Source organism: Triticum aestivum, chromosome 7A (genome assembly GCF_018294505.1).
Source record: "Triticum aestivum cultivar Chinese Spring chromosome 7A, IWGSC CS RefSeq v2.1, whole genome shotgun sequence".
Classification (NCBI taxonomy): domain Eukaryota; kingdom Viridiplantae; phylum Streptophyta; class Magnoliopsida; order Poales; family Poaceae; genus Triticum; species Triticum aestivum.
Window position 1 is genome coordinate 549,867,218 of NC_057812.1, and position 26,388 is coordinate 549,893,605.

At 49.6% G+C, this 26,388-nt stretch overlaps 1 protein-coding gene across 1 annotated transcript; it reads left to right on the top strand.

The window, feature by feature from the left end:
* The first annotated feature begins 247 nt into the window (after nucleotides 1-247).
* On the top strand, nucleotides 248-23,015 carry LOC123148134 (uncharacterized). Its single transcript, XM_044567493.1, has 9 exons — nucleotides 248-732; nucleotides 836-973; nucleotides 2,175-2,243; nucleotides 2,318-2,389; nucleotides 21,435-21,517; nucleotides 21,594-21,725; nucleotides 21,851-22,061; nucleotides 22,292-22,423; nucleotides 22,725-23,015. Exons 1-8 carry the CDS (start codon nucleotides 304-306, stop codon nucleotides 22,334-22,336), a joined length of 1,179 nt encoding a protein of 392 aa, XP_044423428.1. The 5' UTR covers nucleotides 248-303; the 3' UTR covers nucleotides 22,337-22,423; nucleotides 22,725-23,015.
* The last annotated feature ends 3,373 nt before the right edge of the window (nucleotides 23,016-26,388 follow it).

Consider the following 26,388-nt stretch of genomic DNA (forward strand, 5'->3'; position numbering starts at 1 on the left):
TAAAAGATAAAACATTTTGAATAAATGGACTTATGAAAAAAAAGAAAACTCTCATGTTGAACAAGTGGCATACATGCAGCACGCCACTTGCCGCAACCTGGAAGACGAGAGTGATTTTTGTAACAAATACTCCTAAAACTAGTGATTTCGAAAATTTGATTGATACTTCTGGAAGGGGAAATAATCCCGTGGCTCAAATTTTAACACGGCGCGCAGAAACAAACCATGGAGAAAAAACAGAGGGCAAAACGGAAAACCAAAGCGTGGAGAGAAGGAGTCCCAACACAGTTCCAAACGGCACCAATGGCCACACGCCTCTCCTCCCGCCTCCTCATCCATTTACCGGCGCCCGCCGCCGCCGTCACCACAACTTCTCCCCGGCTACGGAAGCCCGCCGCAGCACGCACCGCGTCCTACCGGAGGCGCAGGCCACGCCTCGCCGTCTCGGCAGGGGCGGCGCCGAGCGGCGGCGCGGTCGCCCCGGCGGCACCGGCCGGAGAGAACAGGGACGCCGGGCTGACGCCGGCCGAGGCGCAGCGGCTGGTGGAGTTCCTGAAGGCCGACCTGCCGCACCTGTTCGACAACGTGGGCATCGACCGCTCCGCGTACGACGACCGCGTCCGCTTCCGCGACCCCATCACCCGCTACGACGACATCGACGGCTACCTCGCCAACATCAGCCTCCTCAAGGTCATCTTCCGCCCCGACTTCTACCTGCACGACGCCAAGCAGGTCAGCGTCTCTTCCGCCTCGGTCGATGCTCGCATTTTGCAGCGAGAATGCGCGTGTGCATTGCAAATTCGTGACAATCTCTGTCTCTGTGAATGTGGTTTAGACAGGGCCGTATGAGATTACCACGAGGTGGACCATGGTCATGAAGTTCTCTCTCCTGCCGTGGAAGCCGGAGCTGGTCTTCACCGGGTTGTCGATCATGGGCGTCAACCCACAGAATCTCAAGTTCTGCAGCCATGTGGTCAGCACCCATTCTTGGAACCTAGTATGTTTTTCATTTTAATGCTGAGTGGGTTCGCCGGCGAGGGAATATATCAGTATTGTGGTAGTTGACTGTTGTTTCTACTGGATATACTTTGTTCTATGAAGTCTAGTTTGGACTTGCAGTCATAGGTCTCGAATGTTTGCAGTTTTCAAATTCAAGGCCGTCAAGACGAAGTAACTATTTGAAGTATATTTAATTAGAAAAGGCTCGAGTTTACACGGTAACATCGACATCGTTAGCTAGTGCATTTACGTGACCAGCAGATCCAACAAAAGCAGACAATGGATTGTTTGACCAAATTGTTCTAGGAACTGTCAGCCAATTTTCCACTTATCAGTCCTTGTATAGTTCAATGCTTCAGGTTCAACCTGACTGCCTGGGACAAAGCTCTGAACTTAACTCTGCACACTTGATCTTGCTGCCCTCTGCAATGTCATTTGTTATGATATGCCATAGCATTATATTTTTACTTTTACTTTTTCTTTCTTTTGGTCTAGTGGTTTTCTATGAACCTAAAATCTGAGATACCGTCCTTTCTCAGCCTGCTGCACTATTTCAGAACTGCAGTGGTTTGTAAGTAGAACAGAGTGTTGTACATGTTCTGAGATTCTTCCTACTCTTGTACCATCTATAATACGTGCCTGAGAAAAAACTAGTGCTGTGATACTTCCACAATCAAGCATACTTATATTGGATCCCCCTCGTAGGATTCCAAACGCACATGGAATAGGAAAAACATAGGATCTATGGATGTCATGGCATGTTGAATAAAATAGGAATTGGAAGCACATGAACATGCAACAGAGGTTATTTAGCTGGACTACAGGAAAGACACACTGACCGCTTTTCAAGGATTAAGTGCTTGCTATAGTGCTAACAGAAACAGTCAAACGAAGGAAAATTCCTATGATTTCACCTTTGGAATTGCATGCCAAGTACTCCAGAGGAAAAATTCCTATGGTTACCAATCATACAAGTCAAACAAGCTCTATAGGAAAAATCCCTAAGGAATGGCATTCTCCAAAACTCATATTATATCCGGTTTTTCTCAAATACGCACCTAAATGTCCATTATTTTATATTAGAAATACTGAATTCTCCATTCATTTGAATCAAGAGATGTTTACCCAACTCATCAGTAAATGTTATTCTACTTATCTGATATGCTGAACTGCAGGATATTTGGGATTCAATACAGAACAATGAATACTTCTCCTTGGAAGGATTGGTTGAAGTTTTCAAGCAGGTAATTCGACACCAGTATATTTCCTTTTTATATGCCGATCGAGTATTTGAAGTTGAACTTTTGATTTTACACAGCTACGATACTACAAGACCCCAGATATAGAAACACCAAGCTACCTCGTTCTGAAAAAGACTGCAAATTATGAGGTATTATTTCGTTGTGTATACTTTATGAAGAACCAAGTTCATTGTAGATTTGGAGTAGCAACACTGCCATGGCATCATAATCCATTATTCATATTAAGTCACATCATTCACAAGTTTCCAAGTTATATTAGATAAAATTTTGGTCTTGAACAACTACACTAGACAGAGGCCAGACCAGTAGGCTAGTCTCCGCTCCACCCCGCGCCGCGCCGCTGGCCACTCCGGCCGCGGCGGCCACCACCCACCCGCGCCGACCCGCCCAGGATGCCAGGGCCGCCCATGCCGATGACGGATCCGTCATCCCCCGGGCTCCTGCCTCCCCACCAGCCCGCCTTCATTGTCCTGGCCCCAGGGGAGGCTCTGGATCCCCTGGATCTTCTGTCGCTCCTTCTTCCCCCCGTTCCCCGGCCGCGCTAGAGTGGGGGACGCCTCCGCAAATCCTGCAGCGGGGTCCTGACCTCGAGGGCGGCTCCTCGCCCGGACCGCTGGATCTGGGCCCGCCACCCCGCCCGAGCAGCACCGGCTCCGATCCATTGTGGTAGTGCCATCCCCGCCTCCCTCTTCGGGGCCGACCGCCATTGATGAAGGATGGACGCAATACCAGTCCCGTAGAAGCAAGAAGGCTAGCAAAAACCCGCCGGTCGGCTCGGGGCATCGCCACGGGCCCAGATCCGGGCGGCGCCCCCCTGCACCGGGGCACGAGGCCTTCTTAAGCAAGTTCAGAGGCCTCTGCTTCCGCTGCCTCAGCCCGCACCACCGCCGCATCGACTGCCACGATCCTCTCCATTGCATCATCTGCAAGCGCCCGGGCCACATCGGCAAGGAGTGCCCCAAGAACCGGAGAAACCAGAGGGTGGACGGGCTGCAGGCTCGTCCGGTGCGGTATCGACTGGTCTTCCCCGCCCAGGCCAGCCCTCCCCCGCCAGCGATTGCTCCGGCGAACGCCCCCTGCGTCGACCACGGGCGCCGGCCGAGGACCAGCCACAAGGTGATCGCATCCACCCCGGAGATGGAGCAGCAGATCTTCCTCCTGCAACAGCACGCGGTGGTGGTCACCGCGGTGAGCAAGCTGCAAGCTGCACGCCGCCAGCCCCCTCTCCATCGAGCGGGAATTCTAGATCCCCGCGCATCTCCTCCGTGTCACCAGCCACGACCCCGAGGACTTCTTCATCCACTTCACCATGCCGGCCCACAAGGACCTCGTCGTGCGGCGGGGCTCGATCGCGGTGGATGGTGTTTCCTTCCTGTTGGAGCCTTGGAGGGAGGACATGCACGCGATCCACGACACCTGGATGCTGCACGTTCGCGTCGTCATGGAGAAGCTGCCGATGCAGCTGTGGACCCTGGAGGGCATGAAGGACGCGCTGGGCGACGCGGTCATCATCGACCGCCTCGACAGTCGCACGTTCGAGCGCGCGGACACGAAGTTGTTCGCCGTCTAGGTGTGGGTGTGGCAGCTGCACCACATCCCCACCATGCGAACCCTGTGGAAGCATGCCAGAGGTGCTGGCCAGGTGGAGGAGATGATTGGCTTCTCGCCTCCAAGCCGGGTCGTTGCGCCGCCACCGAACCTGCTGCGCTGGGACGTGCTGGTGCACATCGACCGCGTCTAGGATTGGGCGCCTCTGTCCCCGCGCCCGTCCCACTCCGGGCAGAGCGGCCTCCCATCCTCCGACGACGACGACCGCCCATACCCGCGCTACCCCCACGCGCAGGGGGGGGGGGCTGCGTGGCCGGCGTGGAGGACGGCAGGCCTTGGCAGGACCTGGGGCCACGCTTGCGCCTGCCCGCGCAGGTGGCGTCATCGGGCTGCAAGGGCATGCCCTCGGCGGGGCACAGGCGCAGTCACGACGGCGACGACAACGGCGGCCAGAGGAGGTCATGGAAAGACACGCTCCTCGGACGGAGCCGCGGCAAGGAGCCGGTCGCGCCACCCCCCTCTTCTGAGCGCCACCGCAGCCGCACCCCCACCTCGCGCCGCGGACACGGCCCTTCCAAGGACACGGCGGCCGCGGCCACCGTCGACAAACCGCTCAGCTTCACCGATCATGCGGGCGCTGGCAGCGGCAACGACGACGACATCGACATGGGCCCAGCCCTCCCGCTCGCCCGCCACACCCCCAGACCGGCCACCACGCACTCTGTGCAGCTTGGCGCGGTGACCTCCCAGGTGTGCCACCCGCGGGTCGCCGATGCGGGTGGTGACGGTGATCCGAGATAGCTGTTCGTCAGCGCTGCACCGTCAGTTCTGGGCAAGCCCCCCGCCCGCACCAAGATGCCCTGCCGCTCCAGGCCTGCCGCGGCGCCGTCTCATCAGAGCGCCCGTCAGGCAAGCAACCCGTCCAGCGTTCCGGTCAGCCAGAGGGCAACGCTCCGCATCGTCCAAGGCCTCGGAATCCTCGGGCGCAAAGAGACAATGACGGCCAAGGCGGCGGAGGCGCTGATCCGCCGGTTCGACGAGCCTCTGTCCGACTCCGACATCAAGGCAATTGCCAAGCTCACCAACCTCGACGCCACGACACTCAAGATAGCTGCGGGTATGCATGGTCCAGACGAAGAGGCCTCGCAGGCCACCACCTCTCCATGTTAGCACTCCCTAGTCGCAATAGCCTCCGGCGAACCCCGGCACTCGGCTGGGTTGAGTTAAGATCGATCATGTGTAGTGTAGGTCTCTCTAGCGAGCGAGGCGTAGATGTTCGCCGGCGGAATTTGGGGCCTATTGGTGGCCGCCAGCGACCCCCCGGACCGATGCAGGTGTACCCGTGTTTCTTTTCTAGTAGAAGTAGTCGCCGGAGTTATCTTCTGTTCCCCCAGGAATGACACAAATTGCCCGATTATGAGTTGGAACGTACGGGGCCTGAACTCGCCAGCTCGGCGAGCTGTAGTCTTGGAGATAGCGGAGGCGCACAAACTAGCCCTCCTTTGCCTGCAGGAAACGAAGATCGACGAATGGAACAGGGCACTAGTTAGGGAAACTGGAGGAACGCGGCTTGCCGACTGCATCGTCCTCCCCGCCATGGGCACAAGGGGAGGCGTCGCAATCTTCTGGGACAAGAACCGAGTAGAGGTGCTCTCGCAGGCCATAGGCAGTTTCTCCATCATTGCCAAGATCACCATCATGGCAAGTAGGGCATCATTCTGGCTGACGACAGTCTACGGGCCGGTCGACGACGGTAGGAAAGATGAATTCCTGGCCGAGCTGGCGCGAGCTGCACTGCCCTCAAGCGCCCCCTGGCTCATCAATGGCGATTTCAATCTGATCTACGAAGCGCACGACAAAAACAACATCAACATAAACCGTAGAATCATGGGAAAGTTTAGAGCTGCGATCGACGCGGCGGGGCTCAAGGAGATCAAGTGCAAGAATAGAAGGTTCACATGGAGCAAAGAACGCGCGTCGCCAACCCTAGTTAGCATAGAAAAAAATTTCTGCACCACGGCTTGGGCCTCCATGTTCCCCTCCTACCTCCTTCATGCTGCTTCCACCTCGTGCTCTGATCACTGCCCCTTGCTACTGTCGGAGGCGGCGGCTCCTCGCCGCGCGGCACGCTTCCGCTTCGAGTCTTTCTGGCCGTGATTCCCTCGCTTCCACACCATGGTGCAGCGGGCGTGGGATCGCCCAGTCGTCTCAAGCTGCGCTTTCAAACGGCTCAACATAAAGCTTGCGCGAGTGGCCCAAGACCTGAAGATTTGGGACAAGGGTTTCTTCAGCGAGACAAAGCTCCAAATGCACATTGCAAACGAGATCGTGCTCCGCCTCGACATAGCCCAGGAGAGTAGGCAGCTGACAGACGAGGAGTTCCAATTGCGGAAACAGCTCAAGCTGCGTGTCCTCGGACTCGCCGCCATTGAGAGAGCGCATAAGAGGCAGGCTTCGCGCGTCACCTGGCTACGTGCGGGCGACGCCAAGACGGCGTTCTTCCAAGCAAAGATCAACTCAAGGCGCCAAAAAAATTTCATCCATGCCCTCCACACCCGAGACTCCATTGCCACCTCCCACAGCGACAAGGAGCGGATCATACATGAGCATTTTCGATCTTCACTGGGCACGACATCACCTCGCAGCCGTACCATCAACTGGGAATCCATCCACCTGCCATCATTACCAGCATCCGGCCTCGACAACCCCTTCACCGAGGAAGAGATGTGGGCGGCGATCTGCAAATCCCCGCAGGAGAAATCTTCGGGGCCGGACGGTTTCAATGGCACTTTCTTTCGATCGTGCTGGCCCATCATCAAGACAGACACCATGGCCGCCTTCCACCAATTCTACAATCTCTCAGGCAGGGACATGTCGGCGATCAACAACGCGACAATCATCCTCCTGCCAAAAAAGGATGGGGCGACGGAGATCACCGACTACAGGCCCATAAGCTTGATCCACTCGATAACCAAGCTCATCTCCAAGGTTCTCTCTATTAGATTGGCGCCCGTCATCGGCTCTATCATCTCACCGGCACAGACGGCATTCCTGAAGTCGAAGTGTATCCACGACAGCTTCCTCTTCGTGCAAAACTCTGTCCGCGCCCTCCATCGTCGCAAAACACCGGGCCTCCTTATGAAGTTAGACATAGCAAAGGCGTTCGACACCGTGTCCTGGGAATACCTGCTGGAATTGCTCCAAAATCTAGGGTTTAGCGCGCGTTGGCGAGACTGGGTGGCTCGTCTCCTCGCCACGGCGTCCTCCTCGGTCTCCCTCAACGGCACGGCAGGCCCCAGCATCCTCCACCACCGTGGGTTGCGCCAGGGAGACCCGCTATCCCCCTTTCTCTTCATCTTGGCCATTGACCCACTGCACCACCTCATCGCGGCGGCAATAGATCAGCAGCTGCTGCATCGCCTCCCAGGCCGAGACCTGGCGCTCCGAGTGAGCCTATACGCCGACGACGCAGTAATCTTCTTAAACCCTAGACGGGACGAGGTCGATTCTCTGTTGCGCATCCTTAGCGACTTCGGCAGGGCAACCGGGCTCTGCATCAACCCGGCCAAGTCCACTGTCTCGCTGATCCGATGCGAGAACGTCAACGTCGAGGAGGTGCTCCAGGGTTTTGCCGGCTCCATTACCCCCTTCCCCATCAAATATTTAGGGTTGCCGGTCTCTACGGGACGCCTTCGCTTGGTTCACCTCTAGTTCATCATCGACAAAATTAAGGCAAGGCTAGCGGGCTGGAAGGGCAAGCTGTTGCCGCTGGCTGGTCGTTGCGTCCTCGTCCGATGCGTGCTGAGTGCCATGCCAACCTTCGCTCGCACCGTCCTCCTGTCCCAAAGAAGATATTCAAAGAAATCGACAAGTGCAGGTGAAAGGATCGATATGGTTGACTAGAGGGGGGGGGGTGAATAGGCAACTACCAATTTTTAGTTTTTCTTTACCAAATTAACCTTTGCATCAAAGTAGGTTGTCTAGATGTGCAACTAGGTGAACAACCTATATGATGCAACAACAACAAACACACAAGCAAGCAAGGGAACAAACACTAAAGAGCTTGCACAAGTAAAGGTAAGAGATAACCAAGAGTGGATCCGGTGAAGACGAGGATGTGTTACCGAAGTTCCTTCCTTTTGAGGGGAAGTACGTCTCCGTTGGAGCGGTGTGGAGGCACAATGCTCCCCAAGAAGCCACTAGGGCCACCGTATTCTCCTCACGCCCTCACACAATGCGAGATGCCGTGATTCCACTATTGGTGCCCTTGAAGGCGGCGACCGAACCTTTACAAACAAGGTTGGGGCAAACTCCACAACTTAATCGGAGGCTCCCAACAAGACCACGAAGCTTCACCACAACGGAATATGGCTCCGAGGTGACCTCAACCGTCTAGGGTGCTCAAACACCCAAGAGTAACAAGATCCGCTAAGGATGAGTGGGGGAATCAAAAATCCCTTGGTGGAAGTGTAGATCGGAGCCTTCTCAACCACTCCCGAGCAAATCAACAAGTTTGATTGGCTAGGGAGATAGATCGGGCAAAAGGAGGCTTGGAGTATTTAATGGAGCTTGAGCAATAAATGGTGCTTGGGCAATAATGAAGCTTGGGGGAAGAGGTAAGTCAAAGGGGGGAAGAAGACACCCTTTTATAGTGGGGGGAACAATCCAACCGTTACCCCCCACTCAGCCCCGCAGAGAGCGGTACTGCCGCGGGGGCAGGGCGGTACTACCGCTCATAAGCGGTACTGCCGCTCCCCCTCAGTGGTACTGCCGCGCTAGAAGAGAAGGGGCTGGGGCTGGGACCCAGAGCGGTACTACCACGGAGGCAGGGCGGTACTACCGCTCACAAGCAGCACTACCGCCACTACTACCGCAGCTAGTACCGTAAAACCCGACACGAGAAAATGCGCACTTGAGTCGAGGCGGTAGGAGCACGGAGCCGCAGCGGTACTGCGGCTGAGGCCATCAAGCGGTACTACCGCTCCGAGGAGCGGTACTACCGCTTACTGAGCTTCAGCCGTACTACCGCTATACTGCAGCTAGTGCCGTAAAGCCCAGACACGAGAAAGAGCGCACTAGGGTCGAGGCGGTAGGAGCACGGAGCCGCAGCGGTACTGCAGCTGAGGCCATCAAGCGGTACTACCGCTCCGAGGAGCGGTACTGCCGCTTAGTGAGCCTCAGCTGTACTACCGCTGTGGCCCGCGGTACTACCGCTGGGTCCAGGAAAAGACACACAGGGGAGAAAAGAGAAGCTCCAGAGAGGCGGAAAGAAATGGTGGGTGTGAGATGGACGTGTACGTGTTGATTCCACCCAAACCATATCGAAGAAGATCCCCTCTTGATAGTACGGTGACTACTACGAAACTTAGTCCACCAACAATGTCACGAAAGAAGCTACACCGTCTTGAGTAGAGCGCCGAGGGGAAATAATCGTTTCGTGCCGAAAGATGAATATCTGAAAGAACTCAAAGCACCCGATTAGTCCGCAAATGCATTGTCATCAATCACCAAAACACCGTAGGGATAAATATGCCCTTACAATCTCCCCCTTTTTAGTGGATTGATGACAATACGGGATTTGCACAGAAAAGAGTAATGACATAGAATGCAAGAGAACCCACGCCTCTTAAAATATAGACAGCCTCCCCCTAGATGTTGTGCACACTAGATAAGTGCTTTGGACTGCACGGCACACATACTAGGATCACGGCTCCCCCTATATTTTAGAGACCAACAACCTAAGCAAGATATATGAGAACACATATATGATAGGATAAGCATGCAAGTTATAAGATACTGAGGTGCATAACACATAGATAAGAGAACAAAGGTAGCATATGTCTTACACCATATGTCTGGAACTTAGGTCTCACAACAAACCAAACCAGGAGAAACGCACAGGAAACCACAAGACTAAAACAAAGCACGACACAAGAGGCAAAACAAGCAAATCCCTACACTCTCTCCCCCTTTGGCAGCGAGACACCAAAAATGGCAGAGAGGGACACTACGACTCCAGGTGATCATCACATCTCTGCATCTTCATTGTGAGTTGAAAACTGCTCGGCATCGGAGTCGGTCCAGTGGCAGTTCTGATGAATCCAGTCCTCTTCTTCAGTGATCTGTCCCTCAGACCCACTGACAACTGTGGCGCCCAACTGACGCATGATCTCCTTGTGGCGCGTCCTGGCATTTTCTCCGCCACATGAGTCAAGTACTGACCATGGGACTCCATGCAGAAGAGCTTCTTCATCTTGCGCTTGAGCTTCTGGGCCCATGATGGTTCTGCACTGGAGTGGCCAAAGTCCTCATTGTGGGCATCAGTAGCAGCCTCACCCTCGGTTCCCATGGCAGCAGCAGCAGCAGCAGACGGGCCCCCTGTGGCAGCAGTAGTAGAAGGACCCCCTGTGTGAGGCGCTGTCCAGTTGTCCTTCTTCCTTAGACGCTTGATCTCATGAGAAACCAAATCTCCAGTTTCTAGCAGCACTCTGGGATAAGTCTGTGCCCAGGCCCTCTCAATGAGCCTCATGATGAAGGGACCATAGATGGGACACTTGCGCTCAGACACGGCAGACAGAAGTTCAGACCACATGACATGAGAGATATCCAGGCTCTCTCCAGTGTTTGCTTCCTTCTCATGCTGACAGAAAAGGAGCATGTCCACGAGGTAGGAGTGGACCTGATCCAGATTCCCAATGCGAGGGAAGAGAGTCTCACGGAATATGCGATGAAGAATGTCCAGATACGGATACAGCTCGTAGGTCTTCTTCTCAGTGACAGGGTGAACCTTCACAGTGCAGTAGGGCCAAAGGGCTTGCTTGTGGGTGGATGTAACATTGCGGTGAGGACGGAAACCGACAGGAGTCTCAAGCCCGTTATCCACCACATCAAGTAACTCCATGAACGTCCGCCATTTGACAGAAAGCCACTTGCCATTGGTCATCCAAGTCAGAGTCCTGTCGCCATCTGTTCCAAGATGGACGGTGGCATAGAATTGAGCCACCAAATCCGCATCGAAGTCCTTGTTGAACTGCATGATCCTGAGAATGTTCAGCTGAGTGCACATCTGAAGGGCTTCTCCAAAGTACTCTGGGTCCTTCTCCATAGCATCAGTGTCAATGGAGCGAACATCAACAAACAGATTCTTCTTGGCCTTGATCACATCAAAGTAGATGGCAAACTGAAAACGGTTCCAGAACGGGCGGTTGACCAAAGTGGGTTCTTGGTCCACCGTATAGGGGTTGCGGCGACGCTTCTCCCAAAACTCCTTGTTGTTCATCTCAGACACAGTCTTCCCTTTTGGCTTGTTGGCGGCTCGCTTCGATTGTTGTGGAGGTGGAGGAACACTTGCAGAAGCACTTGCTGGAGGCGGTTGGGTGCTCGAGGAACCACCGGCAGGCTCTGAGGTCCGGTAGCGCTTGGAGGTGGCACGCCCGGGGTTGATACGGCGACCTTGCTGCTCGGAAATGTCATCACCTGGAGCCAAACACAAAAAGAGGCAAAACAACCAGAAGAAACGAGCATAAGCCAACAAACACAACAAAAAGATCAAGGGAAGGTAGGAGAATGATGGAAATTGGCATGCAGCGGTAGTACCGTGACCTGCCCGCGGTAGTACCGCCCCAAGCGGTAGTACTGCCCCAAAGGGAGCGGTAGTACCGCTCTAGGTCAAGCGGTAGTACCGCTCCAAAGGGAGCGGTAGTACGGCTTGAGGCGGATACACAGCAGTTTCAAAGCGCGAGGCGGTGAAACAGTGGTTTCCTACTACCGTGGACAGATCCGGCACTACCGGCCTACCAAATTCAAAAATAATCCTACCAAACATCAATCTAGATGATCTAGTTGCCTTCTCCAACCAACTCAAGCCTAGATTTAGCCAAAAATCTAGAGATGCAACCACCATTGCCCCTAAAGCACAAGAACTAAAAGCAAGATCAAAAGAGAGAAGGAACGGGGGCAATACCGGCATCCATGGCAAGAGGACGTGGTGGGGATCGACTCCACCGAAGAAAATGGAGAGGAACGCCCCGGAGGAGGAGATCCACCGGAGCCCTTCCGCGGCGGAACGGTGCTGGAGAGAGAGAGAGACACGAGGGGGCGAGCGAAGGGGTATGAGGGAGAAGAAACCTCCCCCTGCCCCGATAAAAACCCCTTGGCCCCGCCCCGCAGCGGTAGTACCGCACTGGTGGGGCGGTAGTACCGCTTACCGCGGTTGTACAGTCAACCACCAGCGGTAGTACCGCTCACCAACCGCGACAGTACCGCCCAGCACACCGCGGCAACTAGACAGCATGGCTTAGCTCAAATAAACGGCAGAGAAAAAAAATAGCAACGAAAAGCAAAAGAACACACCAGCAAGAGGTCAAGAAACCGCTCATCAAGAGAGGGCGGTGGCCGAAGCCACCTATGTTTGAGTTTAAGAGGTATGGCGCCGCGAAGATTTTAACCTTAGGCCCATGACCAAAACTCGTCTTTTAAGCACACATGCCATCAACAATGGCTAAAGTGAAAGACTTGATCAATTTATGCATAATGGGGGGAGGGAGAGTTCATTGAGAGAACAACACTCCCCCTATGTCCATGCCTACACCTAAACTAGACAACAAATTGAGCGAGGTAGGGTGTGCACAGGTTCAAGCAACATTGCTCGAATCAATGATATTTAGCTCATGCCTTAACTCGCGAAATCTTGCTTCATCCAAGGGCTTCGTGAAAATATCTGCAAGGTTGTCATGAGTGTTGACATAGTTGAGCTCGATCTCTTCTCGTCTAATGTGATCCCGGATGAAGTGATACCGAATCTCAATATGCTTCGTCTTGAAGTGTTGCACCGGGTTGAGAGAAATCTTGATGGCACTTTCATTGTCACACCAAAGAGGCACTTTGTCACAAGTGACACCGTAATCCTTTAAAGTTTGCCTCATCCATAAGAGTTGTGCACAACAACTACCGGCCGCAACATACTCCGCTTCGGTGGACGAGAGAGACACACAACTTTGCTTTTTGGAAGACCAACTTACCTAAGAGCAACCAAGGAATTGGCACCCTCCGGAAGTGGACTTCCTATCCACTTTGTCTCCCGCCCAATCGGAATCCGAATACCCTACAAGCTTGAAGTTTGATCCTCTTGGGTACCATAAGCCAAAGTTTGGGGTATGAGCCAAATATCGAAAGATTCGTTTGACCGTCACATGGTGACTTTCCTTAGGTGCGGCTTGAAACCGTGCACAAATTCCCACACTCAACATGATGTCCGGTCTAGATGCACAAAGGTAAAGCAAGGATCCAATCATGGAACGATATACCTTTTGATCCACCACTTTACTATTGGGATCTAGGTCAAGTTGGCACTTGGTGGGAATTGGGGTGGAAGCCGGCTTGACGTCACTTAGCTTGAATCTCTTGAGCATGTCTTGAGTGTATTTGGATTGATTGATGAAGGTTCCTTCTCTTCTTTGCTTCACTTCGAACCCTAGAAAGAACTTCAACTCCCCCATGGAGGACATCTCGAACTTTGAGGTCATGAGAGCGGCAAATTCCTCATTGAAAGCTTTGTTAGGAGAACCAAAGATAATATCATCAACATATAATTGGCACACAAACAACTCCCCTTTGACCTTCTTAGTAAAAAGAGTGGGGTCGATTATCCCAACTTCAAACCCACGGTCTTGTAACAACTCGGTAAGGTGGTCATACCACGCACGTGGGGCTTGTTTAAGGCCATAGAGTGCCTTATCGAGTTGATACACATGATTGGGAAAGTAGGGATCCTCGAACCCGGGGGGTTGCTTGACGTACACCAATTCATTAATGGGACCATTAAGAAAAGCACTCTTCACATCCATTTGATGTAACTTAAAGTTATGATGAGAAGCACAACATGCGAATGGATTCAAGACGAGCAACGGGAGCAAAGGTTTCACCATAGTCGATACCCTCGACTTGGGAGTAGCCTTGTGCTACCAAACGAGCCTTGTTGCGAATGATAATCCCATGGGCATCTTGCTTGTTCTTGAATATCCACTTGGTTCCAATGACATTGTGGGTCCCCATTGGCCTTGGCATCAATCTCCACACTTTGTTGCGCTCGAAGTTGTTGAGTTCTTCATGCATGGCATTGAGCCAATCCGGATCTTCTAGCGCCTCATAGACCTTGTGAGGTTCCACACAAGAGACAAACGCGTGATGCTCACAATAATTTGCTAATTGTCTACGAGTGCTTACCCCCTTTCTTAAGCTTCCAAGCACATTTCGTCATGAGATGATCCTTGGTGGAGAGCTTGGAAGCAACTTTGGCGGCACGACGCTCTAATTCCTCCTCGGTGGTGAGTTGAGGAGCGGTTACTTGATCATCTTGAGCGTCGTCATGAACTTGTTCTTGGTCTTGAACTTGCTCGGGGGAGAGAACTTGACCTTGGGCATCACTTGGTGTGTCAACACCGTCTTGAGTATGATCTTGCCCTAGGTCTTGTTCACGAGGTTGAGGGCCTTCACTTTGTTCTTCGGAAGCGTGTGGGCCTTGGGTTGGTGATGGCTCCACTTGAGTGGAGCATTGTCCTTCTCCTTCGGCCGCAAGGGGTTCCTCAATGGGTAGGATGAAACCAACACCCATTCTTCTTATGGCTTGAGGAGGAATTTCATCACCTACATCACAAGTGCCACTTTGCTCCACTTGGGAGCCGTTATTCTCATCAAACTCCACGTTACACGTCTCCTCAATAAGTCCCATGGATTTATTGAGGACACGGTAAGCATGAGAGTTTGTAGCATAACCAACAAATATGCCCTCATAAACTCTAGCCTCAAATTTAGACAACCGAACACCTTTCTTGAGAATGAAACACTTACACCCGAATACCCGGAAGTACTTGAGGTTGGGCTTGTTACCGGTGAGTATCTCATAAGGAGTCTTGTTCAAACCCTTGCGGAGGTAGAGCCGATTTGATGCATGACACGCGGTGTTGATGGCTTCAGCCCAAAAGTTGTACGGAGACTTGAACTCCGCCATCATGGTCCTTGCCGCGTCCATCAACGTCCGGTTCTTCCTCTCCGCAACACCGTTTTGTTGAGGGGTGTATGGTGCGGAATATTGATGCTTGATTCCCTCATCACTAAGAAATTCATCCAAGGTGTAGTTCTTGAGCTCGGTGCCGTTGTCACTTCTTATTGTCAAGATCTTTGCATTGTGTTGACGTTGTGCTTCATTGGCAAAGTCAATGACGGTTTGTTGGGTCTCGCTCTTCCTCTTGAAGAAATACACCCACGTGTACCTTGAGTAGTCATCCACAATCACCAAGCAATACTTTCTACCTCCAAGACTATCGAAGGATGGAGGCCCAAAAAGATCCATGTGAAGGAGCTCCAAAGGCCTCTTTGAATAAATGATAGTCGTGGGAGGGTGAGCCTTCTCATGTAGCTTTCCTTCGATACAGGCACTGCAAGCACGATCTTTAGCAAAACTAACATTCGTTAGTCCACGGACATGGTCCCCCTTTAGGAGACTTTGCAAAGATCTCATATTGACATCGGCTAAACGGCGATGCTAAAGCCATCCCACATCAACTTTACCCATTAGGCATGTCGCGGTCTTAGTGGGTCGCTCCGAAAAGTTAATCACATATAGACCGTTCTCGACATGCCCAACAAAGGCTACTTTAAGAGTCTTGCTCCACAAGAGGGCCACGGTATCGATATCAAAGAAAGTGGCAAAGCCCATGATTGCAAGTTGACGAACGGAAAGTAAATTGTATGCAAGGGACTCAACAAGCATGACCTTCTCGATCGTGAGATCATGAGAGATGACCACCTTGCCAAGTCCCAATACCTTAGAAGATGAGGCGTCACCCCACTCGACATTGGTGGGCATAGATGGAACCTTGTGCGCGTCCACCACCAAGTCCTTGCTTCCGGTCATATGATTTGTAGCTCCGCTATCGAGCTACCATGATCCACCACCGGAAGCAAACACCTACAAGAGATCAATGCTTGGTTTTAGGTACCCATTTTGTAATGGGTCCTTTGATGTTAGTAACAAGGGTCTTAGGAACCCAAATAGACCATTCAATGTACTCATGAAGAGAACCAACAAATTTGGCATAAACATGCCCATCACTAGCACGACACAACACATAAGAAGGATTAAAATCGCCGGCTTTGTTGGGTGAGGTGACATTGCCCTTCTTGACTTTGTTCTTCTTCTTCTCCTCGGGGACACTCTCTCCCGCCCTCACAAAGGTTTGCATGAGGGGAGGAGGTCGTTTGGTCTTGTCATTCTTCTTCTTGTTTTTGGAGTCGGGGACGTACCCAACCCCTTCCTTCGCCACACCTCCCTTTTGGTTGATTAAGAGATCATTGAGGTTCTTCTTGCCTTGTATGCAAGTCGCAAGGCCTCTCTCAAGTTGCTCCTTCAACTTAGCATTTTCCTCAACAAGATGTATATGCTCACAACACGGGTTAGTAGCATTTGCATTATCAATTAAAACCATATGAGGAAAAGTTGCTTTTTCCTTAGTTAGCTTCACTTGGAGTTGATCATGAGACTCCTTGAGACTAGCGTGAATACCCTTCAAGGCCTTGTGGGCCTTGTCAAGTATATCAAACTCCTCTTTGAGTCTAGCAAGATCAACTCCGAGTTTGGCCTTCTCGGAATTTAGCACACGAGAAACAACGAGGGCATGATCATAATCTTTCTCTAACTTAGCATGATCAACGTTGTATGACTCCTCAAGAGCCAAACGAAGACCACGCTCTTCCTCAAGAGCATTGGAAAGATCCGAAATCTCATCGGCATAGTCACGACTATGCCCTTCCATCTTTGAGATGGTGTCTTCGTGAGCCTCGATCATGTCATTGGCCTCACCAAGTTGTTCCAAGAGAGCAACAAAGTGCTTCTTGGATTTTCCCTTGAGTTTGCCCATAAAGGCCTCAAACTCGTTAGCCTCCACATTAGCTCCCTCAACTTCATTAATGCTCTCCGATGGGGAAAGATGATTAATGATGGTAGTTTTGATGTTGGAGGTTACCTTGTTGGTGGCTTTCGCCATGAGGCACTTGGCGTTGATGCTCTCGTTAGGTGAGTCGAAGAGAGACACTCGTGATGTTGTGGCAATGGCGTCGGAGGCCATGGCAACCGACTCATCATCTTCATCATCGTCATCATCCTCATTGTACTCTTCTTGCACAACCAAGGCCTTGGGAGGAGTCTTCTTGATGAAGTTGTTCTTGTTGGGGAACGACTTGGCCTTGTCCTTTCGGATGAGTTTGCCACCATTGTCTTCCCTCTTCTCATACGGGCATTCCGCAACGAAATGACTCACGTTGCCGCAATTGTAGCAAGTCCTTACACGTTGCTTGCCCCTCGTGCCACTCGAGGTGTTTTTGCTAAAGTTGGGCCTCGAGTTTTTCTTGCTCCAAAATTGCCTTGAAGCAAGTGCCATGTGTTCATGATATGCATACTTTGTATCTTCGGGGTTGCTCTCCTCCTCTTCCTCTTCTTCTTCTTCCACGGTGAGCTTGGCCTTCAAAGCAAGGTTAGGCTTCTTTGCCCGTTGAGAACGGAGCACCGCATTGTCGGCGGTCTTGTCCAAAATGTTCATGGCCACAAACTCATCCAACACCTCGCTTGAGGTCAAAGTGTGGAAGTCCGGTCTTTGGCGGATGACGGAGGACATGGCCTTGTGGTAGGGCATCATTGCCTTGAGGAATTTGCGCTTGATCCAATTGTCATCCGTGTCCTTGCTCCCGTGATCTCGTAGTGAGACCACGAGTTTGGTGACTCTCCGATAAAGCTCACGAGGTTCTTCATCTTCCTTCATTGCAAACTCATCGGCCTCATCTTGTACCACTTCATAGTTGGAGCGTTGAATGCTTGCGCTTCCCCGGTAGAGAGACACGACACAATGCCATGCATCTTTGGCCAAGGCGAAGGGACGAAGATGAGGTAGGTCTTCGGGTGGAATTGCATCTTGAATGATGAAGAGAGCATTCTCATTGAATTGATTGTCCGCGGCTTCTCGAGGAGTGAAGTTGCTTGGATCATGTGGATAGAAACCTTCTTCAATGATTCTCCAAAGGTTAGTGTTCACATGATTTAAATGACGTTTAAAGCGGTAAACCCAAGAATCAAAATCCTCATTTTTCACAATCTTAGGAGGAGGACCGGCATGATTCAAATGAGTAGAAGGAACCGGTCCACCATACACAAGTGGTGGTTCCACATGGGCAAGATGCCGGTGCCATTCTTGCCACTAGAAGAGGGAGCCTTTTCACTACTAGCTTCCCCCTTGTCGGGGATAGCATCCGACACCTTGTTGGTGGAATCCCCCACTTTCAACGGTGCGGTGGATAGTTTAAGCCCCTCAAGAAATTTAGTAAACATGTTTTCAACTTCGGTCGTCATGGAGGTTTTCAATGTCTCTAAGGCTACATTGAACTCCTCACAAGAGACCGAAGTTCCCCCATCGCCCGTAGACAAGATCGGATTCACACCAGAGTGTTCCTCCACACCGTCTACGGTATGAACCATACTCTTTGGACGGTAAAGTCCTTAATAAAGAGATGAGGCTCTGATACCAATTGAAAGGATCGATATGGTTGACTAGAGGGGGGGTGAATAGGCAACTACCAATTTTTAGCTTTTCTTTACCAAATTAACCTTTGCATCAAAGTAGGTTGTCTAGATGTGCAACTAGGTGAACAACCTATATGATGCAACAACAACAAACACACAAGCAAGCAAGGGAACAAACACTAAAGAGCTTGCACAAGTAAAGGTAAGAGATAACCAAGAGTGGATCCGGTGAAGACGAGGATGTGTTACCGAAGTTCCTTCCTTTTGAGGGGAAGTACGTCTCCGTTGAAGCGGTGTGGAGGCACAATGCTCCCCAAGAAGCCACTAGGGCCACCGTATTCTCCTCACGCCCTCACACAATGCGAGATGCCGTGATTCCACTATTGGTGCCCTTGAAGGCGGCGACCGAACCTTTACAAACAAGGTTGGGGCAAACTCCACAACTTAATTGGAGGCTCCCAACAAGACCACGAAGCTTCACCACAATGGAATATGGCTCCGAGGTGACCTCAACCGTCTAGGGTGCTCAAACACCCAAGAGTAACAAGATCCGCTAAGGATGAGTGGGGGAATCAAAAATCCCTTGGTGGAAGTGTAGATCGGAGCCTTCTCAACCACTCCCGAGCAAATCAATAAGTTTGATTGGCTAGGGAGATAGATCGGGCAAAAGGAGGCTTGGAGTATTTAATGGAGCTTGAGCAATAAATGGTGCTTGGGCAATAATGAAGCTTGGGGGAAGAGGTAAGTCAAAGGGGGGAAGAAGACACCCTTTTATAGTGGGGGGAACAATCCAACCGTTACCCCCCACTCAGCCCCGCAGAGAGCGGTACTGCCGCGGGGGCAGGGTGGTACTACCGCTCATAAGCGGTACTGCCGCTCCCCCTCAGCGGTACTGCCGCGCTAGAAGAGAAGGGGCTGGGGCTGGGACCCAGAGCGGTACTACCACGGAGGCAGGGCAGTACTACCGCTCACAAGCAGCACTACCGCCACTACTACCGCAGCTAGTACCGTAAAACCCGACACGAGAAAATGCGCACTCGAGTCGAGGCGGTAGGAGCACGGAGCCGCAGCGGTACTGCGGCTGAGGCCATCAAGCGGTACTACCGCTCCGAGGAGCGGTACTACCGCTTACTGAGCTTCAGCCGTACTACCGCTATACTGCAGCTAGTGCCGTAAAGCCCAGACACGAGAAAGAGCACACTAGGGTCGAGGCGGTAGGAGCACGGAGCCGCAGCGGTACTGCAGCTGAGGCCATCAAGCGGTACTACCGCTCCGAGGAGCGGTACTGCCGCTTAGTGAGCCTCAGCTGTACTACCGCTGTGGCCCGCGATACTACCGCTGGGTCCAGGAAAAGACACACAGGGGAGAAAAGAGAAGCTCCAGAGAGGCGGAAAGAAACGGTGGGTGTGAGAAGGACGTGTACGTGTTGATCCCACCCAAACCATATCGAAGAAGATCCCCTCTTGATAGTACGGTGACTACTACGAAACTTAGTCCAACAATGTCACGAAAGAAGCTACACCGTCTTGAGTAGAGCGCCGAGGGGAAATAATCGTTTCGTGCCGAAAGATGAATATCTGAAAGAACTCAAAGCACCCGATTAGTCCGCAAATGCATTGTCATCAATCACCAAAACACCGTAGGGATAAATATGCCCTTACAGCAGGCGACGCTTCCTCTGGCGCCAGGATGATGAGATTTCGGGCGCCAGCTGCAAGGTCAACTGGCCGGCGGTCTGCGCCCCGACGGAGCAAGGAGGCCTGGGCATCCCCGACCTGCAGCGTTTTGGCAGAGTGCTCCGGCTGCGCTGGCTCTGGATAGCCTGGCACCACCCGGAGCGGCCTTGGGTGGGCACTGAATTGCCTTGCGACGATGCGGACAAGGCACTTTTCGCGGCCTCCACCAACGTGGCGATCGGCGACGGGGCTCGGGCCTCCTTCTGGCTCTCGCCATGGATCGGCCAGGGAGCCTCTGGCAACAATTCCCAAGGCTTTTCAGCTACTCACGGCGCAAGAACAGATCGGTGCGGGTGGCCCTCTGCGACGACACTTGGATCCGCGACCTCGCCCGCGGCAACAACCACCATCTTCTGGCGGATGTCCTCGCCCTTCACCGCGTGCTTCAGGGGGCGGAGGCGCAGCTGCAGCCAGGCGTGCCGGACGGCCTCATCTGGAGCAGAGCGAGCTCAGGAAAATACACGGCGAAGTCGGCCTACCTGGTGCAGTTTCAGGGAAGAACGACGACTCAGTACGACCGTCTGCTATGGAAGGCTTGGGCGCCCGGCAAAATCAAAATCTTCGCCTGGCTGCTTCTTCAGGATCGGCTCTGGTGCAACGACAGACTGCAGCGGCGAGGCTGGACAAATGCTTACTTCTGCCAACTCTGCGTCAGCCGTCAGAAGCCTGGAGTCATCGCGCCACCTCTTTTGGAGCTGCCAGGTATCCGGACGGGTTTGGACCGAGCTGGGGCAGTGGCACGGCTGTTCCGCTCTCACCCCGGCGGCCCGGCTGAGAGCTGGCGCCATGACAGTACCATCACGATCGTGCAAAGCATCCTGGAGCAGACCCCCCACCAATGGCGAAAGGGAGTGCGGACGCTGTGCTTGCTTGCTTGCTGGGAAATATGGCAGGAGAGAAACCACTGCACCTTCAGGCAGCACCTGCCGTGTGTGGCGAGAATCATCAAGCGCATAAGGGACAGCATCGAGTTATGGAGATCCACGGGAGCAGCATGCATAGAGAGCCCCTTCGGGGACCCCCCGTGAGAGATAAACCCCCTTGATCTAGGGTTTTGGCCGTGTGTGGCAAACCCTAAAACCTTGATCCTAGGATCTTTACCACCATTGTTGTTTTCCCACTGCTTTCTGCTATGATCAATGAAAATGCCAGCAATTGCTGGATCTTTCAAAAAAAAAGTTATATTATGCGACTTATGTTGATTATCAATCTTGCTAATATGATCTCATGCAGTAGGACTTTGTATGACAGCTAATTTGTAAATATTGCATCTTAACAGATTTTGTTGAGGTAAACTATGAGTATGAATATTTTTTGCAGGTCAGGAAGTATCCACCATTTTCAGTAGCTGAAGCAAAAGGAGAAAAACTAACAGGATCATCAGGTTTTAACAATGTTACTGGGTGAGTTATTTTTTTAACCATTACTATAAATATTTAACACCATGTATTGTAATGCTGAAAGGGCCTGTACCTATAGGTATATATTTGGCAAGAATGCTTCATCTGAAAAGATTGCAATGACTACACCTGTCTTCACTCAGGCTTCTGATGACAAACTCTCAGACGTATCCATACAGATAGCTCTGCCAATGAACAAAGACTTGAACAGGTATCTTGTGCAATGTGTGTTCAAACTGACGACCTGGACATCTGCTCATAGATAAACGAAATAGTAATTCTGTAGTAGTTTCTATGGTTTTACTTCTACTGCCAAAGATAATCTTGTTCGATCAGTTTACCAGCTCCAAATACAGAAGCGGTTACCTTGCGAAAGGTTGAAGGAGGCATTGCTGCAGTGAAAAAATTCAGTGGGCGACCAGAAGAGGAAATTGTGGCCAAGAAAGAGAAGGAGCTACGCTCCCAGCTACTCAAAGATGGGTTGAAGCCTCGAAAAGGCTGTTTGCTTGCACGTTACAATGATCCTAGCACAAAGGACTTTATGAAGGTGTGTTTCCTTTTTCTCTGTACCTTTTAAGTTAAGCTGAGGTTGAAATTTTGCACTACCAATTAGGAGATCAAGTGTAGCAAATTGCATACTTTATCCATCTTTCCTGAATGCTGACCTTTCTGAGAAGATGTCTCCATCTTTTAGTTGTACTTTCAATCATGACTGAACCACTTCTTTTCTTTGTTAACCTGATTACTGAAACTCTGTTTGTTTTCCATGATCCAAAGAGGAACGAGGTGCTTATATGGCTAAACGATTTCGCACTGGAGTAGTAGTCTTCACTCTTCACTGTAAATCGTACAGCATATTTCTGCAACATCAGACACTGTATGTTGGAGCTTCCAGAGCATCATAGAAAGGTAAATTTGTTCTTCGCAAACCATTAACCAGATTCTGTTGCCTTAAAATACACTTCAGTTAATTGAAACTGATTATTTCTTACATGTACAAGCACAAATAATACTATAAAATAATTCTCAAAAAATACTATAAAATATTAAAATTTATATCCCTGAACAAATATTTAAATGTATACTGCAACACGATTGGTAGCTGAACATTCATCATGCACTCATGTCTCTTTGCTCCAGCAGCACAGCATATTTCTTGTATCTTCCTTCTCACTTAGCTTTCGACGTTTCGTTGTGGTTGCCATTGCAGGAGAGATTACGAGCAGATGCAATCTATGTATAGAAGATGTAAATTCCAAAAGGTAAAATAGGCCAGATACTAAAAATGTAGGTCATATGATTCTGTTTGTACGCCAAACCAGAATTGAATGAGGAAATATGTTAGGATAATACTACCTGCGTTCCTAAATATAAGTATTTTTAGAAATTTCAATGCAAACTACGTACGGATGTATATAGACATATTTTAGAGTGTAGATTCACTCATTTTACTCTGTATGTAGTCCCTTACTGGAATCTCTGAAAAGACTTATATTTAACAGAGGGAGTATGTAAGAAGCTCTATGCATCTGTGCTACTATTTTCTTCTCGGGCTTCTACAACTGAGGTATTAGACTGGCTATTGAATTCTGGGTCCACCGATCTGTTATTGGCCAAAAAATTTCCAAGATAACCTGAACCCAAAACCGAATGCAGTCTCAAGTCTAACCAGAATATAGCACTTGATTCATTCAACTCAGGTGATTAATTGTACTAGCAACGCACAGTTGGAAAGTATGTGCAACAAACGGTTCCTTTTTTTAGGTAAAATATAGACACAATTCCTTTGTTTCAGCTCTGACTGATCACCAAACTCATTGTCCAAACCTTATCAATCAATGATTGGTCCATGCAAGTCCACAAGTGCATGTAGATCTAGTCTGTGCCCAACAGACGCAAGAGGCGCCAAATTAAGGTTGGTTGGTCCGTATCTCCATTAACCTGTCCTACTGCCTGTCCTGGCAAGCATTCTATTAGTAGTGGTTGGTGAGGCCTAACGATGTCTCTAGAACCATGCATGATTCATTCCAGTCAAACTTGCTTGTGAACCTTGATCACCTGAGGGGTATGGCTGGACGGATCTGGTGTTTAAGAGAACCTTGATCATACTTCAGTTTGATACTTAAAGCTATACATATATAGTGAAGCTAGAGATCACCACTTGGATACTTGATAGAAAAATATGAGCGGACAACATGGTCCACATTAATTGTTGAGTACCATAAAAGAGCTGTATAATAGTACTATTAAGAGGACGTTATACCTGCGTTTATCATATCGACTACTTCAAACAAATGTGGTCAGTTGTGGAAAAGAAGTTTCTAGAAGATGTGATAAATGGTAAGATAGGAAGGGAACCTAAAAATAACTTTTTCAATGTTGATATAGTTTTTAGTTTATTCTTAAAAGATAATTGTACAAAATGAGAGGAAGAAGACAAACTTGCACTATGTGATAACTAACATCGATGGTATATTCACATGCCACATACTTGGTGAAAAATGGGCTAATGTTACAAATTCACCATGGGAGAATTTCAGTCTCCAAAAATAGTAGATTTAGCATATCATGTGTTCGATAGCCCGGCAAATTTTCTAATACCATGAACAAGGTTTGTGATAACCAGTGTGAATCTCTTGGCGGATGTATCTTGCAAATAAGATCAATACTGACATTGCAGTTTCTTAGTCATATACAGTATAACATACCCTCTCGTTTATACATATACATTTAGAATTGCTGTAAATTCCACACCTGACTTTTTCACATTTGCAGCATATCGCCCATTCCACATGATATTTACCATAAGTAGTGCTTGCTTTTTCATCCTTGTTACTGTACTGACTGGCCAAGAGTCAAGACGCAAGACGGCAAAAGGCAAACTTACATCCACCTGCCATGAATATAACTAGCCCTGCCTGTCAATTACCCTGCTTGGAGGAATACATTTATTTACAGAACAATGCAAAATTGTCCATGTATGTTTTATCAGGTACAAACCAATTTTTTTGGAAACATAGAGTCATTTGAAAAAGAAATGGAAACAGGTTTAAGACTCAGAAACAATACCAGATTCATCACTGAATTATTTCTGATTTACCATTTATTTTTCCAATACCATCATCCTTCAAAATTATTCAATCACTTTTGTCCTCTTTTTGAAGAAATGTGGGAAACAAGTGTTTCTTTTCTAGGATACACTTCACCCTACTAAATGATACATACATCATTGATAATAGTGCAATCCGTTTTGCCCTTTTTAGAAGAGATATCTGAAAAATTATTAAATGTGTGACACTTACTCCCTCCGTCCGAAAAAGCGGACAAGCTTGGGACAAGTTTTTTTGGACGGAGGGAGTATAAAATAAACAAAAAATAGTATGCAAGATATGCAAAGTTCTAGAAATAAACGACAAAAATATTTAAATTACACGCATGCTGCACATTTTGAGTAAATAAATGGTCAAGGCTGCCTTACATCATCAAATCATCTGATTGCAGTTCACTCCATGACTCGTGCTATGTCGATGGGCCACTTCATATCGGGTAATCTATATACGAAATGTCTTCAAAACTTGTAAAAGAAGCCAGAAGTACAACATGGAAATCTTCCACGAAAGTGTTTGGAACTTGCCATTCTTCGTTGCTTGATTAGTCAATGTTACACCTGAAAATGCTAGGGTGTACGGATCAGGTTATTTGATTCTTTTAGTCATAATAATAAAATAACTACAATTCAGTTCAAGATAGTAGTACATAATTAATTTGTTTCTCACAAGTCAAGAGATGGAAAAGGAGAGCAATCCACTTCACAATGCCAAGTACACAAGAAAGCTAAGGTGGCAACAGGTGTTCTTTTCATAATATTGCAGTCATCGGTAACATTGCAGTCCTTTTTGCCCTTCTTTTTGAAGAGATATGAAAAAGTATTAAAATGTTAAATGTGTGACGCTTCTAGGAGAAAATTACTCCCTCCGTCTTACAATATAAGAGCGTTTTTTACACTAGTGTAGTGTCAAAAACTCTCTTATATTATGGGACGGAGGGAGTAGTAAGTAAGATACGCAAAATTCTTGAGAGAAACAACAAAAGGTTTTAATCACACTCATGCCGCACGCTGTTGAATAATTAAACTGTCAAGGTTGCCTTACGTCATCAGATCATCTGATTACAGTTCACTCAACGACTCGTGATATGGCGTAATTTATATATCAAATGACATGACAACTTGCAAAAGAAGCCAGAAGCACATGAGAGTCTTCCATGGAAGTGTTTGGAACTTCCTTCATTCTTTGCTTGATTAGTCAATGGTGCACGTGATAATGCTATGCGTATAGATCAGGTTGTCTGATTAGTTTAGTCCTAACTGCGATATTAGTTCAAGCCAGTACTTAATTGATTAGTTGATCCCGAGTCAAGAGTCGGAAGCAGAGGCCAATCCACTTCATGATGTCCAGTACACAAGAAAGCTAAGGTGGCAGATGTACGTCCGTTGCGTAATGGCAATTATGAGTTTATATGACTTCAAGTCTGAAACAACCTGGTTAGCGTGTACTACATTTTTGTGAAGAAATTTTTTTCGTTGTGTTTAAATTTCTTTTTTTTTTTTGATAGAGAGATTTTACTGGTCCTTAAAAACGCATCTATGTGATACAACCATAAAGAGTTCACGTCCAATCTCTGCATAACAAGATGCACAAAGGTCAGACCAAACACTCAAAAGTTTGAGACTTAAACATAGTTGACAAAAACAAAGACAACTCAAGGAGACAGAGGATTGGCCCAAATAATAAACTGCCATCCATGCATGAAAAATACCTCCTAGGCCCCGACCCACCTTGTCATATTTACATATTTACGTAGTAGGGACCAAG

Coding starts and splice junctions, on each gene's coding strand:
- LOC123148134 (XM_044567493.1), top strand. CDS start 304: ATGGCCACACGCCTCTCCTCCCGCCTCCTCATCCATTTACCGGCGCCC. Junction 2,390..21,434: donor AAAAGACTGCAAATTATGAG/GTATTATTTCGT, acceptor TATTTTTTGCAG/GTCAGGAAGTATCCACCATT. Junction 21,518..21,593: donor GGTTTTAACAATGTTACTGG/GTGAGTTATTTT, acceptor CTGTACCTATAG/GTATATATTTGGCAAGAATG.